The 19,202-nt window shown below is 37.7% G+C and overlaps 1 protein-coding gene across 5 annotated transcripts in view; it reads left to right on the forward strand.

The window, feature by feature from the left end:
• Positions 1 to 19,202, forward strand: part of Mi-2 (chromodomain-helicase-DNA-binding protein Mi-2 homolog) — a 743,946-nt gene that overhangs the window by 673,171 nt on the left and 51,573 nt on the right. For all 5 annotated transcript variants that reach the window (XM_067141602.2, XM_067141598.2, XM_067141599.2 and 2 more), the window contains exon 37: positions 8,633 to 8,761. In XM_067141602.2, coding sequence (XP_066997703.2) covers positions 8,633 to 8,761 — 129 coding nt within the window. The remainder of the gene's footprint in view (positions 1 to 8,632; positions 8,762 to 19,202) is intronic.

Here is a 19,202-nt window from a genome sequence, read left to right on the forward strand (position 1 = left end):
AGATGGTCGATCTTTTCAATACAATTTATCAAGTAGGGCCTAAATAATATTACATCAGTCTTCGGACTAGTTTCAGCCACTTAGCGGCCATCTTCAGCCAAATAAACATTAAACAGGTAGTGTGATAACTGATAACTAAAATAGACAAAGACCAAATGTTGCAGGAATAATTATAACATTAAAATACAGATAACAACAAAAATTATGGTTATGATCTTCTTGTCATAATATGATGTCTTTCAGTTGACTTAGGACTTCAGGCAAAGAAGTAAATCTGGAAATGATGGCCAGAATTAGGAATGAATAAACATACAGAAAAGAAATTTAAAAGGAGAAAACTCATTTATGAGACTCACCTCTGATGCCTGATGTAGAACAAGGACTGACTTGCTGGAGGAAGCAGGCAGGCTATGTAAACAAAGGAGTGGATAGGGAACAAGCACTGACTTGTTGTAGGAAGCAGACAATGTAAAGAAAGGAGTAGTAGGGAGAGGAAGGGAGGGAAGGAGATTGCCGGAGGGAGGGTGAAGGAGAGAAGGGGAGTCTAAGGTGGGGCTGAAGGATGTGGAAAGAAAGACTGTTGCTGAGAGGGGAATTTAATGAGATTATAAAAGAAAGAATTCTTTTTATCTGAGACATGATTACTAAAGATAGAAATTAAAAGTTAAAATAAAATGTTTAATTTCTCTGAAATTTCATTTAGATTGAAGTTAGGATTGAAAAACTGTTCCACGTGGATAAAAGAATTTTCCGTAATATTGAGCAGGGGGCCTTTTTATATAATCTTGAGAATTTTCATGTCTTGGTTGATATTAGTGAGCATATGGGTGTTACTAACCATACGTTCACTAATATCAACCAAGACATGAAAATTCTCAAAGTTATACAAAAAGGCCCCGTGCTCAATATACGGAAAATTGTTTTATCCACCTGGAGCAGTCTTTCACTCCTAACTTCAATCTAAATTAAATTTCAGAGAAATCAAACATTTTATTTGGACTTTTAATTCTTTAGTAATCATGTCTCATATAAAGAGAATTCTTTCTTTTAATATCACTTAAAATTCCCCTCTCAGCAGCAGTCTTTCCTTCCACATCCTTCAGCCCCACCTTAGACACCCCTTCTCTCCTCCCCTCCCTCCTGCCATCCCTTCCCCACCCTTCTTTACCCCCTCCTCTCCTCTCCCTACTACTCCTTTCTTTACATTGCCTGCTTCTTACAAGAAGTCAGTGCTTGTTCCCTATCCACTCCTTTGTTTACATGGCCTGCCTGCTTCCTCCAGCAAGTTGGTGCTTGTTCTACATCAGACATTAGAGGTGAGTCTCATAAAAAAAATCTCCTCTTTAATTTCTTTTCTGTATGTTTATTCATTCCTAATTCTAGCCATCATTTTCAGATTTACTTCTTTGCCTGAGGTCTTAAGTCAACTTAAAGGCATCATATTATGACAGGAAGATCATAACCATAATTGTTGTTGTTATATATATTTTAATGTTATAATTATTCCTGCAATTATCTTTGTCTATTTTAGTTATCACATTACCTGTTTAATGTTTATTTGGCTGAAGATGACCACTAAGTGGCTGAAACTAGTCCCAAGACTGATGTAATATTATTTACTTGATATATTGTACTGAAAAGGTGAACCCTCTTATCAATTCATTTATTGATAGCTGCAGTCACTTAAGTGCAGCCAGTATCCAGTATTCGAGAAATAGTGGGTTTGAACCCTACTGTCAACAGCCCTGAAGATGGTTTTCCGTGGTTTCCCATTTTGACACCAGGCAAATGCTGGGGCTGTACCTTAATTAAGGCCATGGCCACTTCCTTCCCACTCCTAGCCCTTTCCTATCCCATCGTTGCCATAAGACCTATCTATATCAGTTTATCATAAAAAGCAACTTGTAAAAAAAATGTTTCTTCCCTCTCCGGAATGAGTCAGTCTGATATCAAAATGGCCTTTCTATTGATTGAGATAAATATTTACACACTTTACAGAAATACACTGCAGAAACAAAACTTGAAAAATTATAAATTATTTTTGTGATAAATTGATGGTACTGATTTATTTCATCAAAGACACACGTCAGCACTGAAAATGAGTAATTTAGTGGCACATTCAGTAATTCTTTGTAACTCTTCATTTAAAGTTTGATACTTCTCAAATCATTGTACAATACTCAACGGTGGATTATCCAGGTAATTTGAACAAAAGTATAGTGCAAACACTATATTCTCTCCTTTTTGACTCGAATCAAATGTGGCATCGCTTGGTAATAATATTCTGAAGCCGTGGACTAAAGACGAATATGGCAGCAGACGGAGTGTGACCGCCATTCGACTTAAGTCAAACATGGCCATTTAGGGGTTAAAGGAGATATTTCAACATTTATATTTCATACTTCCTTCTAAGGTAGTTTTCGTATTTGAATTTTGAAGCAAAGGGTTGTAACAAAATATCTTCAGCAATTTGTGCATAATGTTTTTATATACATACATACTGTACTCACTCAAAGCCTGAGTCCCAACCAGCATTTATCTCGGGGGGGTGTTACGGTTCATCTATCGTAACTAATAAACAATCTTTAAAAAATTAAGACACGAAATCTCCAACTAAATATCTGGGTCCCATCTAATCAGTACTACAAGGTTGAACGGGGCACTCTAATTATTAACTTTAACCCGTTAAGTGGGGAGGTCATATACAAGAAATTCCTGCATAGTGGGGAATCATTTTCAGTAAAATTTTTATTTAAAAAAGGAATAGTTTTTGCCAACCTATACACGCTTAAATATTATATTATGTTAAACTTAGCATAAAATTATACGTTGCAGTGTAAATTGCGTTATTATTTACAATTAAAACGATTTTTCAATTCATCCAGTGTCAGTGCAAAAATTGCAAATGTGCCATTTCATATTTACTCCAATTCGGAGTATTATTTGTGTTGCTTATATTAATTCATCTTTGAAATGCGTAACACACAAATGAAAAATTTCCTGAAATAAAATAGAAAATTGTACTCACCACGTAGGCCTATAACTCACCATTGTAGAGGGCAGCGAGTAATCCATGAGTTTATTTGTCACAATTTTGTCACCACTGTACATAAAATTATACTAAACTGTTCAACACTATTTACACTCGACAACTTTAACAAATTACTGAAGAAAAAATTGAAAAAACTATTTCAGGATGGTCACTGATAGTTGCCAGCACACAGATTGTAGACTACGAGCTTCTCAAATTCCCTGTGCATGGAACCTGAGACTCACTGGCATATTTGCAATGATCATACTTCAGTTGTATGGTATAGCCTGAAGCAAGGAGAGGGACACAATGTGACATTGCATACTACACAACAATACTGAGTATCCCGCCGCTGGCCTTGCGCCACGCAAACAATGCATCTCTTATTTGCGTGCAGTCTTGATTTTGAGGCTGAATTGAAGTCTGGAAAATGCCTTCCCGAGAATCGAGTTGACAAGTCGACGGGTGCGGGTCTCACTGAGCGAATCGGCAAGGCTGCGTTAGGGGTAGCGTTCGCATACTTCTGAAATAGTTTCTGCACAATTTGAATACGAAACTCCAGCTGAGTGCATTTACCGCCATGTTTCTTGTATATCACGAAAGCATTGAACACTGTTATGTCCATTAGGTGTCTAAAAATCTTGTGGTAATATTTCTTCATTCTTTTTCTCGCCATACTGTATGGTACGATACATTGGTCTGATAAGTCCACCACTCCCATTGAGTCATTGTACTCAATACATACGACTGGCTTCTCTTTGGTTTCTCCTTTCTTGTTTAGTCCAGTGCGCATTTCGGCATCATGGATACTACTCAGCATGCTGACGTCTCTCTTTTCTTTCCACTTCAAGGCCATGAGTTTGTTTTTATAGGCAAAAGCCACCTCTCCTTTTTTCAACTTTTTTCCCATGATGTCCTTCGGAAGATTTTTTCTGTTAGATTTTACTGTACCGACAGAGTCTATCTGAAACTCATTGAGCTGATCGAAGAGTTCCGGGCTACTGTAATAATTATCTAGAGCTATGAAGTGTCCTTTGTTTAGAAGAGGTTCGGCTAGAGCAAACACAACTTTCGAGGGCTTGGTATACTGAGAAATATCTACCCCACAAACCTCATTTACTAGCTCAGTTTCCTTGCCTGTGTACCACAGGATATTCCACACATATTCTGTTTTAGCCTCACATAATTTAAAAGATTCCATCCCGAAGCGAGCTTTCTTCTTCTTCTTCTTCTTCTTCTTCTTCTTCTTCTTCTTCTTCTTCTTCTTCTTCTTCTTCTTCTTCTTCTTCCTCGTCTTCTTCTTCTTCGGAATGTACATTTTTCGACCCCAAGCGACCTTTCCAAAGGAGTAAACTTTCATCAATTGATAGACGATCATCTGGCAAATAGGAAATTTTAAATTTTGATACAAAAATGTCTAAAACTGGCTTCACTTTGTAGAGTTTTGGGGATACTTGCCGATTGTAAGCCTCATTACCTGAGAAATGTAAAAATTTCAGGAGAAGGAAAAAACGTTTCTCGGACATGGTCTTGTAAAACATGGGCGTAACAAATAATCTATTACGTGAAAAATAATGACATTGCTTCGGCTTTTGAATTATACCCTGAAGAAAACGTATCCCAAATAAAAGTTTTATTTCTTCCTTGTTAGTAGGAACCCAATCCCTCTCCCTGCTTCTTCTTTTCATTTTAGCTGTTCCTACACTAGCTTGTATTGACTGCTGAGCGTACAGATTAGTTTGCTCTGAAATAAGTTCGCACAGTTCATCGTCAATGAAATGCTCATACATTTCATCTGGTTCTTTTAAATTTAAAGGTTCGCCCTGAATTCCACTTTGGTATGTAGCTGGAAATCGAGATCTCCTACATCCCCTTACATCCCAGTGACTAGGTGGAGTAGGAGGCAAATCGCTCTCACTTTCTGACTCACTACTCTAATCAGAGCTCGAACTCGACACCTGTCCACGGCCTCTAGGCAGCAGACCTACTCCGAAAGAAGCACTCGTGCTTGGAGCACCTAATAGAGGGATAGTTTCACCATTACTATCTAAACTAAATTCACTGCAACTATCTTCCTCACTGAGTTCGAGAATATCCCGTATATCATCACTCAGAAGATCTATAATTCTTTTGGACGTGTTCACAACAGGTAGGAAAAGCTACATGCAGAATTAAAACAATAAATCACAAGATAAATTTATATACCAACAAATCAACTTATGAGAGCGGACAACATTCACGCCGAGACACGCAATACTACGCTCCATGCGGCACCCTGACTGAGCTTCTCGCCAAGCGCCACATAGGTTGTTCTTGTGCTACGCAGCTATGTAGCAGATAACAAGGGGATTCCCAGGCGAGAACTGCTTAGATACACGAAGGTGAAAAAATTTCTGTCAGGTGGCAGCACCTCTCGGAACATACGGAGAAAGTTTCAAACCTGCAGCTTGTTTCGTAATGGAGATAAAAAATAAAAACTTTCCGCGCTTCACATGACGCGCGCCACCAGCAGGCTCGCTTCGGCCGCGTCACCTGAAGGGAGCCCCACTCTACGGGTTAAGGCTCATCTTAAAAACACACAAAAATACATTAAATCAGATCAAAGGGAAAAGTGAAGTCTTCGTCCTAAGAATGGGGACGGATATTTTACACGGTCACCAAGGGTTTACTACTCTACAAGAACAAGAACAAGAACCTGGAACTGTTTCCTTGCAAATGCTAAAGGAGCATTTTATTTAAATTAAAATTGAACACACACAAAATTTGTTGACCCTTATTTGCCTATAATTTGGCAACTCGTTCCTGAAAATCTCACATATTATAATTTTACACTGTAGACCACCCATCCACTTGGGTGGTTGAACCATTGATTGCTGAGGGTTAAATACGACCCTCGTGACAACACCATGACCATTTATTGTCATGGACCCATTACCTGTTGGCCAGGTGGGCGCAATCACATTAATCATGTCATCGCCTCCACCTTTATTGAGATGAGACCAACCCGAGATAATACAAAACTGTCCCCGGGTTCCTAACCAAGATATGCTATTGTTAACTGAAGGAAACGACAAAGAGACTCTAACCTAATGGTCCATATGTAGGGATTTGCCATCACATTAAAAGTCACAAACTTAACTTATTATTTACAACAACTTGACATTATTACGTTATTTTGCCAGCTGACTTCCCTAGTATCTGTCAACATCATCATCCGAAATAATTTTTAAAAATATTTTAATTTTATTGTTATTATTTGTATTGATTATCAGTTGCGATATATTCGAACCGTAACACCCCCCTGAGATAAATGTTGGTTGGAACTTGGGCTTTGAACGGGTACATTACATACATACGTACAAAGGGCACTAGGAGTGTTTTGCAATATGCAAAAACGGTTGGCTGGTTATGGTGAGGGATGAGAAGAGGGGTGAAAACCGGTCTAGAAGACAGCAAGGCCCGACCTTCACACCAGTTGTTACCAAGCAGTGGGATTGAAAGCAAATTAAGATGTCAGTGTGGTCTAAAGGTGAATATTGCGCAGTTATCCGCTACAGTTTTGCTCGTGGATTATCTGTTCACCAGTCCCTGAGGAAATGACTCCTCTGCTGGGGAAAGACTGTCCACATCAACAATTTTCCGCTGGTACAAAGAGTTCCAGAGGGGAAATTTTGGGGTTGAAGAAGATCCTCGTTCTGGACGACTGTCTGAATCAGTGACTGAGGAAAACATTGAAGCTGTGAGGAAAATGTTGCAGCAAAGAAGGCGATTGACATATTGGCAGGTAGAAGAGTCCCTCCACATCCCTCCACCAGCTATTCATTCAATTCTACATGACCATCTCCATGTTAGAAAGGTTTGTTCCCTTTGGGTGCCCCATTCACTTTCAGAGGAACAAAGGGCACATCGAGTGAAATGGTGCCGAAAAATGCTAAAACAGTTTGAAAATGGGACTTCATGTAATGTCAATAGCATCGTTACAGGCGACGAAACTTGGTTTTATTATTACGATGTCCCAACAAAATCCCAGAACTAGGTGTGGCTGTTTGAAGTTGAGGGTACTCCTCTGACTGTGCGAAAGTCAAGCTCAGTATGGAAAAAGATGATTGCAGTATTCTTCACTAAATGGGGCATCCTGACTCAGGTTGTGCTAGAAACACGAAGGACAGTTTCTGCGAAGTGGTACAGTGAGAATTGTCTGCCTCAGGTCGTCCAGGCATTCAAGCAGCTCTGTCCAAGGTAACGGCTCAACACTTGGCACTTGCATCACGACAGTGCTCCAGCACATCGTGCTAATGTAACAATGGATTTTCTTGCCAGATGAGGGTTGACTTTGCTTGATCACCCTCCATACAGTTCTGATCTTGCCCCATGTGATTTCGCACTCTTCCCAGAAGTGAAGATGAAGCTGCAAGGGCGGCGTTTTGCATCCGACGAGGAGCTTCTGGCAGTATGGGATCAAGAGTGTGAAAATGTAACCGAAGAAAAGTGGCAGAGTTGGTTCAGTGACAGGTTTCGACATATGGAGAAGTGTATTGAGTGTAGTGGAAATTATTTTGAAAAAGTCTAAAGCGTTCACCCACATTGCAAAACATTCCTAGTGCCCTTCGTACATACATGATACACAAGAAATTTTATTTTTCTCCATTCAATTTCAGAAGGTATGAAACATTCCAAAAACTGAAATTGCCATGAAGGAATCAAAAGGACATACAGAGATTATTTTATTAATAGAAAATATGTTATGGCCAGAAGTACAACAAAATGGTGGGAAATGTTAAGTCTGTTTGTAAACCATTTTATTCCATTTCATACAATGTAACTAAAACTGTTCAGAAAATTCAAGCAACTCAGTTACATATTGTGTTTATTTTTCTGTAAAATTATGTTGGTATAAATTTAAGATTTATATTTGGGGTGAAAAAATTATACTTTCCTGTTTATGTATAATAGATAAAGAACCATACAAATAAAATAATACAGGTGTTGTTCTAGATATTGCTTTTCTCTTCGTTCCTTTTGTTTAATTTTTGGATAGTCTATTGTTTGGCACTAAGTATGTTGTTAACTAACTGGAATTAGTGCAGTTGCTTATATCTCCTTCCAATTACATGAAATGTATCAAACTGTAAAAAAAAAAAAAAAAAAAAAAAAAAATTTTTTTAAATATTCAATGACTTATCAGTCTGGGATAAAGTGGGACCAAATACTATGTCAGTGTTCTGTTGTTATAGCTAGTATGACAGTTACATCAAGGCTTTGTTGATATTGAATTGGAAATAATTTAGGGGTTTCAAAAAGTTTATTTGGTTTCTAGAGACCCTTGCCATTGTTTCATTTTTTGATGAGCTTCCAACATCATGGAATTTGTTGGTAATTGTGACTTGTTTATCTCTCTCTCTCTCTCTCTCTCTCTCTCTCTCTCTCTCTCTCTCTCTCTCTCTCTCTCTGTTCTTCACCCATAAATTTGATCTAAACTCAGTCTGTTAACTAAGTCTTGAAATATTGCCTTGACTTCAGTACTTCAGCTTAAGTATCATTGCATTGTTTATGTATTTTTCATGCCTTCAGTGTGTGTTTAATTAATGTTGTTTTTCTTAGCCATGCTGAACAGTCAATTTGCTGGAACCTATCCCACTGGGCAAATTCCAGCAGGATTTGGTGGTTCTAACTTCACTAATTTTCGACCGCAGTATTCTGTTCCTGGCCAACCAACACAAGGATTTCCAGGTAACTTTTCCTCTGCTTCAGTCTCCTTAACGTCTCATGGCTTGCATCATTACATTGATTAAATACTTACCTGCTTCCAAGCTGATATATTTAATTTTAATTTATTAGCTGCTTCCAATTTTTTGGAATTGATGACTGCATTTTCACCGTCTTTCCAAACTTAAGGTTAGTCATTTTACTTAGATCTACACGGTTCTGTAACACCATTCTTGAATGCTCAGTAAAATATTTGCTCCTTCAGATCATGATTGATTGTATCATTGATAAATAAAGTGTATCACCAATTCATTTTCAGCATTTGTACCTTAGAATTTAATTTTCTTTGGATACATTGATTTTACTTACAAATGTGAAATTAATACTTTCTGTGTTGGGCTTTTTAATATATATCCGTATCAGTGTGTAGACTTTCTAACAATGCTAGATTAATATGCGAGTTTTCTTACCCTGTTACACAAAACACTTTTTCTGCTCCCATGTTTTCTTGTCTAAATTGCTGCACAGTGTTCTCAGTGGGATGAAACTTCTTATGTTACACTGGGTACTCTTGTTTCTTTCAGTATTAAAAAAATGTGTATCATTCTTCGTATGGATTTCTTTTGAAGTGAGCTTTTAGTTACTATATATAAAGAAAATGCTTTTCCTGTGATGAAATCTATCAGTTTCTTGAATAAGTTTACAATGTTATATAACATTTGTACTGCTTCAAAAAGGTTTATGGTTACAGTACATGCCCAATATAATGCAGTTGTTGGGGGATATGCTTTGCCCCCACATTATAGCTTACCCATGGTACATCAGAAGGTGGCCTGTTTGGTGACAAATGACTAGGCAAGAGGGCAATTAAAATACTACAACCTACATGTAAATTATGTTAACAAAATAGAAATGAATAATAAAAAACTTACTGGCTATACATTTTGCTCCACTGGAAAATACAATACATTTGTTACAAATTAATCACTCAGCTTACTATAGGCCTATTTGTCGATTGCCTTCAAGTCCATGAATGTTCTTTTCCACTGATTTTCTTATACTCGTTAGTTGCTGCAGGTAAACATGATTTTGGTTCGCTTTTCTGAAGCATCACGCTTATACAGTGAACTCAGAAATCCACACTATGCATGACAATACTTAGTACTTTACATGGGGATTGAGATTGATTTGAGTACAATTATAATATGCTTACATTATTGTGTTTTTTATTCCACCTTTTCAATACAATTGATTTTATGTTGTTAGAAAATCATAATGCTACATCACTATTTTATAGGGACATGTTTCGCTTAATTTCAAGCATCCTCAGCCTATGTAATCATCTCAAGGTTAAGACCTGTCATTGTTATTTTGCTTTGACAAATTTGTGCTTAATTATAATTCTAAAATTAAGTAATAAAATACATAAACATATGAATTTGTGAACACACTGATAGTTTAACAATTTGAATGACTATACTAAAATTGGAATATCCGTTAATTCTAAAGACATTGACGTCTTAAATACAGTAATCTTCAAAATGTTGAAAATTTGGCTAAAATTATTTTCCAAAGTTCTAGTTTATTAAAAACAATTGTAATTTGACTTCTATGTTAAAATTTGAGTCGTAATTTTTGTTAAAACTTATAGGTGTCTGAAGATTAAAATCTTGGATATGTTGGAATTCTGCTTCAGGTATTAATTTTGAGGCATGCTACTGTAATTCATTAGTTTTGAACAATAAAATGCTGAATTAGGTAGTTTCATCGAACTAGTCTTGTTTTGACGATCAGATTTTCCTTTAGTAGTAGTTTATATTTATGAGGGTTTAGTCAAAAGGGACATCAATCCAAAATCTTTAGGTGTTGATTTGTTTCTTATTTCACAATAGTTGAAAGATGGTGCGTCCCTTTAACTGCTACTATAAAACCTCGTGGTATTTGTTAACACAAGGAGCAGAACCACAACAGATAACAGTCACCGTAATGTAACAAATACCGTGAGATTTTGTAGTAGCAGTCAAAGGGGCGCACCATCATTCAAATATTGTGAAATAAGAAATAAATCAACACCTCAAGATTTTGGATTGACGTCCCTTTCGACTAAACTCTCATAAATACAAACTACTACTAAAGGAAAATCTGATCGTCAGAACAAGACTAGTTCGATGAAACTACCTAATTCAGCATTTTACTGTTCAAAACTAATAAATTACAGTAGCATGCCTCAAAATTAATACCTGAAGCAGAATTCCAACATATCCAAGATTTTATTCAGACACCTATAAGTTTTAACAAAAATTATGACACAAATTTTAACATAGAAGTCAAATTACAATTGTTTTTAATAAACTAGAACTTTGGAAAAAAAAAAAAAGCTACATTTTCAACATTTTGAAGATTACTGTGTTTTGGACGTCAATGTCTTTAGAATTAATGGAAATTCCAATTTTAGTATAATCATTCAAATTGTTAAACTATCAGTGTGTTCACAAATTCATATGTTTATGTATTTTATTACTTAATTTTAGAATTAAAATTAAGCACAAATTTGTCAAAACAAAGTAACAATGACAGGTCTTAACCTTGAGATGATTACATAGGCTGAGGATGCTTGAAATCAAGCGAAACATGGCCCTATAAAATAGTGATATAGCATTAGTGATGTAGCATTATGTTTTTCTAACAACATAAAATCAATTGTATTGAAAAGGTGGAATAAAAAACACAATATTGTAAGCATATTATAGCAAATTTCAATACGGGTCTAAACATGAGATTGGTTACATGTAATGTAATTGAGTACACTTACCGTATTGAATACGATCCCCGTTTACATGTAGTATTTGAGTATCGTATTGAATCCGCCAGGCAACATCGACGTATACAGACAATGCAGAATTGTAGTAAAATCGATATCACCTCTTAGAATTTAAAAAAAACCAAATGCAGTAGAAGCCCAGGAGATAACTTTCAGTTTTGAAAGTATCTGTGGTATTCCAAATGTAATTGGTGCAATAGATAGAACGCACATTCCAATTGTTCCCCCAACAGAAGGTTATCGTGATTTTTTTAATCGCCAGGGCTGGCCGTCTTATAATATGATTGCAGTTGCTGATCATTTATACAGGTAAATATATTTACTGGCTTATTATATTTGTTATTTCGACAGAACTTTAATGATGATGATTTTGTCAGAACAAACATGGAGTGTGTGCACAGTAGTTTTCAATACGATCTCAGTACGATCTGCGTTTACATGGAACTCGATTCGAACAGAGTACAGTACGATCCCAGATTTTACCGTATCGACCTTGAGACTCAATCTGAACCGAGTCCCCGTTTACATGGCGTTTCCAATACGGGAAGTGTACTCAGATCGATCTGAATCCTGCATGTAAACGTACTGACTGTACTATAGCCTACACTTGTTGACAGCAGGGGAGGTGGAGTAAGGGCTTTGTTGACTGCTTTCAAGAACATTGCTGCTTGCCTTGGCAAGAATTTTTGGAAATGTAAACACTGTAAATAGCTCAGGAATTGTTTGTTTCTGGTTGCTTCTTTGGTATCAATCCTACACCCCCCAAGGCTAAGACCATAGTAGGTATTGTTTTATATTGTTTCCTGTTCATTGAGGCACTTAAAAGCATGAAAGAATTACTGAACTACAGAATTAGCATGATAGACTTAATGAAATGACAGCACATCAAATACAGAGATGCCAACTATTACGATTAATCGTAATAATTACAAATCACCCATCATAATTATGCCTTTACGAATGACAAACCACAAATTACGATTTTTTGTTGATTAACAAATCTGAGTGTGCAAGGTGTTCAAAAGGATACACAAGGAATGACATTAGAGCTTGAATTCTCAAAATATTCTTTTCAGATTTGTCTGCCCCCCTTTCCTGGCCCTCGTTTAAGAATATTTCGAATTTTCACTCTCTTCATGTGCTTCCCGTATGTTGCGGAGATGTTGTCACATGATCAGTCTTCCATGCAAGTATTTGAGTTCTTTTGTCTTTGTTCTGGCGGCAAAGTGGTGACATACTCAGTTTCATTGTAAATACTATGTGCGTGACTGTTGAAGTATTTATTGCGATTTTGGTTGCTAAATTTACATATATTGCTCTTCTACGATATGCTAATTGTGTGTTATGAAATGTGAAAAGTTTGAAATAAACAGTGAAGCGATTTCTTGTGCAGGAAAGTACGTGTGGTGACATTACCGTGACTAGTGACGCTAGTAAGAATTTAAAAATAGTTCAAAAATATAGGGAGGAATACTCGAAAGATGGCCCTGTTTACTGTGTTCCTCAAAATGTCCTTCACACGTATTTTGTAGTGTGTGTAATCGCGATTTTTCAGTTGAGCGTGGTGGACGAGACGACTGTCGTAAACACGTGGCTAGCATATTACATACAGATACAGACAAGCTGAGGGACACAAACAAGAGTTTAACCGTTTTTGCTAAATCCTCGGAAGATGAAAGCTCGGTAACAAACGCGTTGTTGTTGTTTACGACATTTCTTGTTGTACACAACTTGCCTGAGCCTGCAGTCCATGCGGGACTTTTGTTCAAGAAAATGTTTTCCGATTCGAAAATAGCTTAAAAGTACGGTTGTGCGAGAACAAGAACGGAAGCGCTAGTTAAAACTTTGGCTTCTACAGTTAAGGGAAAGCTAACAGAGTTAACTTTTATCTGCCAACCTTCGAATATGTTACATCTGGTTGAATTGTATGTTGTTCATTGATATTTCAATGATGTATAACTTAGTGAGATCTCGGGGGGGCAGGGGGGAGAATCTCCCCCCAACCACCGGTGCCCTAACGGCTACATTTCTAATTGTTTTTCTTGAAAGTTGGCATCTCTGCAAATAGTAAACAAAGATGATTTACGGACCACCATTGCTCAGGGTGTTAACATCCGGTCTGGAATAACTGCATTTATAGGTGGACTTGGGAGAAGGTGCGTTCTAATGTTGGCCATCTATGGTTGTTCATATTTATGCCAACTAATTTAATGAATTTTGAAAATAAGAACTTCACTAGTAAATGAATAGTGTGTATTTTGGGGGGAACATACTCTTCACCACGTTAACTCTGAGTTCACGGTATATATCATGGGTTCTACTGTACTAGTATTTGGGACAGAATGTACGATACATTTTGTACCGGGCGTGTTGGCCGTGCGGTTAGGAGCGCTCAGCTGTGTGCTCGCATCCGGGAGATAGTGGGTTCGAACCCCGACTGTCAGCAGCCCTGAAGATGGTTTTTCTGTGGTTTCCCATTTTCACACCAGGCAAATGCTGGGGCTGTACCTTAATTAAGGCCACGGCCGCTTCTTTCCCATTCCTAGGCCTTTCCTGTCCCATCATCGCCATAAGACGTAAAGCAACTAGCAAAAAAAAAAAAAAAAAAAAAGGACATATTTTGTCCTTATTTTATATGAACAATAAGGGAAATACATTTCATATTACCACAAATCCTATGTGTCATGACAGTTGGCATAAGTGCTTGGTAACTTCATCACTGAATTTTCATCTAGGCACCTGGGTGTTCAAAATGTAACTGCAAAACAGCTTTTTGAAATAGGAAGTCAATTCTCACTAGTTCAGATTCAAAATAAACCTGTAGAGATTAAAAATATATTTACATTTTTACCCTTCAAAATTATTCATATAGTATTTCACAAGTGGGGTTCAGTTACAAAAGGATCATTTCATTTTAATGTTTCTGAACAACATGCTGGAGCTTGTAAAGAGCACAGCTAAAATTATTAAACTTACACCATAGAACAGTTAAAGGACTGTTATTAATATGGTGTTGTATAGCATTTCATTCATGGGGTTTGCGTTATAGAGTTTAGGATGCTGTCTTTTTATTTTAACACATTGCGGACCAGGTGCCCTTCACCCCGTGCACAGCCCTGTTCCCGGCCACTTTCTAACTACCTCCAAGCTGGAATGCATGCATTCAAATAAACTGTCACAACTTCACTAGCTTTTGAAGGACTACTGTGTATTTTTCTAATAGCCTTCCTGAATGGTTGTTGAAATGCAGGGTATTTTTTTAAATCTATTTCGGCTCATAGTATTCGGAAATATGGATTTTTTTATTAGGATATCGGTTGGCCAGTAATCTTTCAGACATGATTTCTTTACCTGCCCTATCAATATACACACAGCAATATTTTTTTAATTTCCCTGCTAGTGACATTAGTCCACTTTAGTGTTTTGGGGGATACATTATGAGAATGTAAATTTTACTCATCGTATAAGTTTGTCTGTTCAGCTACATACTGAAAAAATTCCTCACCATACATAAGTCCTGCTACTTGTCCTATGTTTCCAGATTCATTAGGTCATACCTTTATACCAGGAGCACCTTCAAAATCCTCTAGCCCAGGTTCACTATTGTCCATAACCCAGTTTTCAGAAAACATTACATTATTTACAATATTTAGAATACTTACACCCGTAACACAGTTATCAGACTCGTTCTGGGCTACGTGACCTCCACACCTTGAAGATAAGGCTATATCCTCGTCATCACTTGAAACATTTCCGTTAGAAGGTATTTCATCATCAAACTCTAAATATTCAGCATCACTTAGATATTCGGAGCCTGCATCAGCACATAATTGGCGAATAATTTCATCTTTGTCTAAACACGGGCGATCGCTGGGCGCTGCCATCTTGCATGGCTCTTCGCACTTTGTAAACTTGTTGTCAAGAAATGCAAAGAAAATCTATGATATGAAGAATACTCGAAAAGAAATGAGACTATCGATGGTGTAGAACCATACATAACAGAGTTCCATCACCCTTGACCTCCAAATAGTTCCCGTATATCTCAAAAGATAGCACGAAAGTTCAGTCTGCTGGGTCTGCTGCTAACACTAGATAACTCGGGACCGGTCCGCAGCGCTCAGCTAGGCAAACACGAGTTTTCTCGGGACCGGTCCGCATTGTGTTAACATTTATTTATCTGTACAAATAAAATTTCTTATTTGAGGTTACCTTCAAGAAATGCACATATTGTGTTTCATAATGTGTGTATAAGTTTGTTTGCTGTATAAAACACTGTGCAGTTTGAAAGGTATTTGGATATGCTCAGGACATGAGGTGAATCTTTAAAACTTTTACTATTGTGGAGTTGTGTGGTATATTATTGTAATATTTAGATGGTGTCCAGGAATTAAAGAGCTGGGTTAATGAGTACGCTCACATCTTATGTTCTGCTCCTTCCATTTGACATGTTTTGAAAATTATTAATTATACTTTGTTTTGTGTGGAGGACATGGCTCTTCAAGTGTTTTTCCTCTATCAACAGTACATGAAAGTAAGAAACTATGGAAGTTCATCAAGCAGAAGTTAAATTATTTTAATTCTAGAAACTTACCAGTGGAATAATTAATTATTCACTCCTGTATTAATATTGATTCCCGTGCAGATTTGGTTATTACGGAGAGTATTAAAAGGAAATGTTCGAGGCTTCTCCATTGTGTTACATATTTAATACATTCTTCACTGATAAACAAGGGGCATTAGAAAAACTCTAATTATGGGTAAATTTCTTGACGGCCGGGCTGAGTGGCTCAGACGGTTAAGGCGCTGGCCTTCTAACCCCAACTTGGCAGGTTTGATCCTGGCTCAGTCCGGTGGTATTTGAAGGTGCTCAAATACGACAGCCCCGTGTCGGTAGATTTACTGGCACGTAAAAGAACTCCTGCGGGACTAAATTCCGGCACCTCGGCGTCCACGAAAACCGTAAAAGAGTAGTTAGTGGGATGTAAAACAAATAACATTATTATTATTTATTATTAAATTTCTTGACTTCTATTCTTGCAGAAAATGACTTAAAATAGGGCTAGACTCGGCCTAAATAACCCAGGTAATCTCTCATTTTCAGGAAAAGAATTAGCACAATGTTCTTACATTCATCTAATACCTGTTAAGCTGTATATTACCAGAATTCCTATTTTTTGTATGGTTAAATTTGAAATGGATTGCAAGTCATGCTTTCACAGGGATCCATGGTCCAGTAGTACGTGGACCTATTGAGGTGTACCTAGCAGACATCTTTATTTTATAGCTGATGGCAGTGATTATTGCAAACACTTTCAAGTTCATTAACAATAAGAAGTGTCCAAGGAGTCTAGTTGGTGGCTCTGAAAGCTGGAGTAAATAACAGTAGATATCTCTAGCATATTCTGTACTTGTTGCCATTAATGCTTTCACGGCCTGTACTTATAGACATGATACTGTATAGGCTTTTGGGCTTATGCTGTGTCAAGAAAATAAGGTGAAATTCTTAACATTTTCCAGAGAACTGTGCTCTGCGTCCTCAGAAGAAATCTGGACAGTCCACGAGAAAGGCTTCTTAAGCAATGACACTTTGAATTTGGACGTTATAATAGAAGTGGAATTGGTGCATTCATTCACCAACAGATGGCCCCCAGGACGTGGCACAATGCTAGCGTTTGAAGCGGAAGCTGACCGAACCATCACAATCAGCTAGCTTCAAATGCTAGCTTTATGCCACGTCCTGGGGGCCATCTGGTGGCGAATGAACGTACCATTTCCATTTCTATTATAACGTCCAAATTCGAAGTGTCGTTGTTTAAGAAGCCTTTCTCTTGGACAGTCGAGATTTCTTCTGAGGACGCAGAGCACAGTTCTCTGCAAAACGTTAAGAATTTCACCTTATTTTCTTGACACGGCATAAGCCCAATAGCCTATACACTATCATATTCTGAACTTGTCAGAGATAAAATTTGAGGGGGCCTGTATAAGTAAGACTAGTAACCAGTTTCCAGTTTTTTTGGCTAAGTTTAAGAATTTTTGGAGTAATGGAGTCCCATTTCAATCTATCAGACTAGAAACTCCCTGAAATTGAACAGATTGTCATACTAGTATTGGATAAGGTATGGACAACAGACAACAGTACGTTGGTAAATGGGATGAGAAGTCAGGTTGTAGGTTTCAAAACGAGGAAAAGTCCTCTCAGGTTCAATTACCGAATTGATGGTGTGAAAGTACCCCACAGGATTACTGTAAGTACTTAGGTGTTAATATAAGTAAAGATCTTCATTGAGGTAACCACATTAACAAGGTTGCAAAGAAAGGTTACATGTGATTATGAGGGTATTTAGAGGTTGTAGTAAGGATGTAAATGAGACGGGGGGGAGCATATAAGACTGTGGTAAGACATCAAATAGAGTATGGTATATGGGACCAACACAGGATTACTTGATACGAGAACTTGATAAGGTCCAAAGGAATAGTGATGGGACATTCGATTCACTTTACTGAATCGATTCATTTGATTCCGTTCACGTTACTGAATCGATACAGTGATCCGATTCATGGCTCATTGGTCACCACTACTACTGCATCTGTGTAGTATGTGCTGGTAAGACAGCAGCAACAGCATTCAGTGCTCGCAGCTGCCATCTGGTCTTCATACTATGAACTCCTTTCTTAGAAAAAATGCTAGTTACTCTAATACATCAAAGGTTTCCGGCGATGCAGGGTGGGAAAGGTTAGGATTAGGAAGGTAGCAGCCATGGCCTGAATTAAGCTACAGTCCCAGCATTTCCTGGTGTGAAAATGGGGAAACTACGGAAAAACCACCTTAACGGCTGCCGACGGTGGGATTCGAACCCACCATCCCCCGAATGCAAGCGCATAGCCACGCGATATTAACCGCACGACAACTCGCTCAGTCATTTTTAAAAAAAGTATTTTTCTATCAGCTGAGGATTTTTTTAATCGTCATATTTTGTATAGGCTACCCGAGATGTACAGTAGCCCGCTGGTTTTCTGATTCAACATACTGTTATTGCGTCTGTCCACATATGATTGAAGTCTTGTGCAACGATGTGACATATGAACTGAGAGAATACTGAGCCGTTCTTCCCAATATAAAACAGGTACTTTTGAATGGTCATAAGCATGACTCATAGTCATAGGTCAGGCTAGAGTCAAGTTTAATTGTCAAATGTCAACTAAGTTATAATACTAAGATTCATTAAACTAATAAATAGTATAACCTAATAGTCTACCTACTCACTAGCTACTTCAGAATTATGTTGTGACTACCTTTTTAACACTGCAAATAAAGCCATCTATTATTTAAACCTCCCTGTAAGAAGAGGACAGTGAATGCAAATGGGTATTATTTTCAAATGAGCTGAGCTCGAGAGTCCATTATAGCATACGATTCTTTCAGTGTAGCATGGCTCACTCTATGTCTTGCTGCAGTGAGCCGATAAGGAGCCGTGTGTATCTTGTGTCTCACTCAGCCGTGCTCGTTCACGATTCTTTCGGTGTGCAATGGCTCACTGTATGTCTCGCTGCAGCGGAAGCTCGGCTCTCCGCGTGTCCAGTGAGCCGATAAGGAGCCATGTGTATCATGTGTCTCACTGAGCCGCGCTCGTTCACGATTCTTTC

Source organism: Anabrus simplex, chromosome 2, assembly GCF_040414725.1.
Source record: "Anabrus simplex isolate iqAnaSimp1 chromosome 2, ASM4041472v1, whole genome shotgun sequence".
Classification (NCBI taxonomy): Eukaryota; Metazoa; Arthropoda; class Insecta; order Orthoptera; family Tettigoniidae; genus Anabrus; species Anabrus simplex.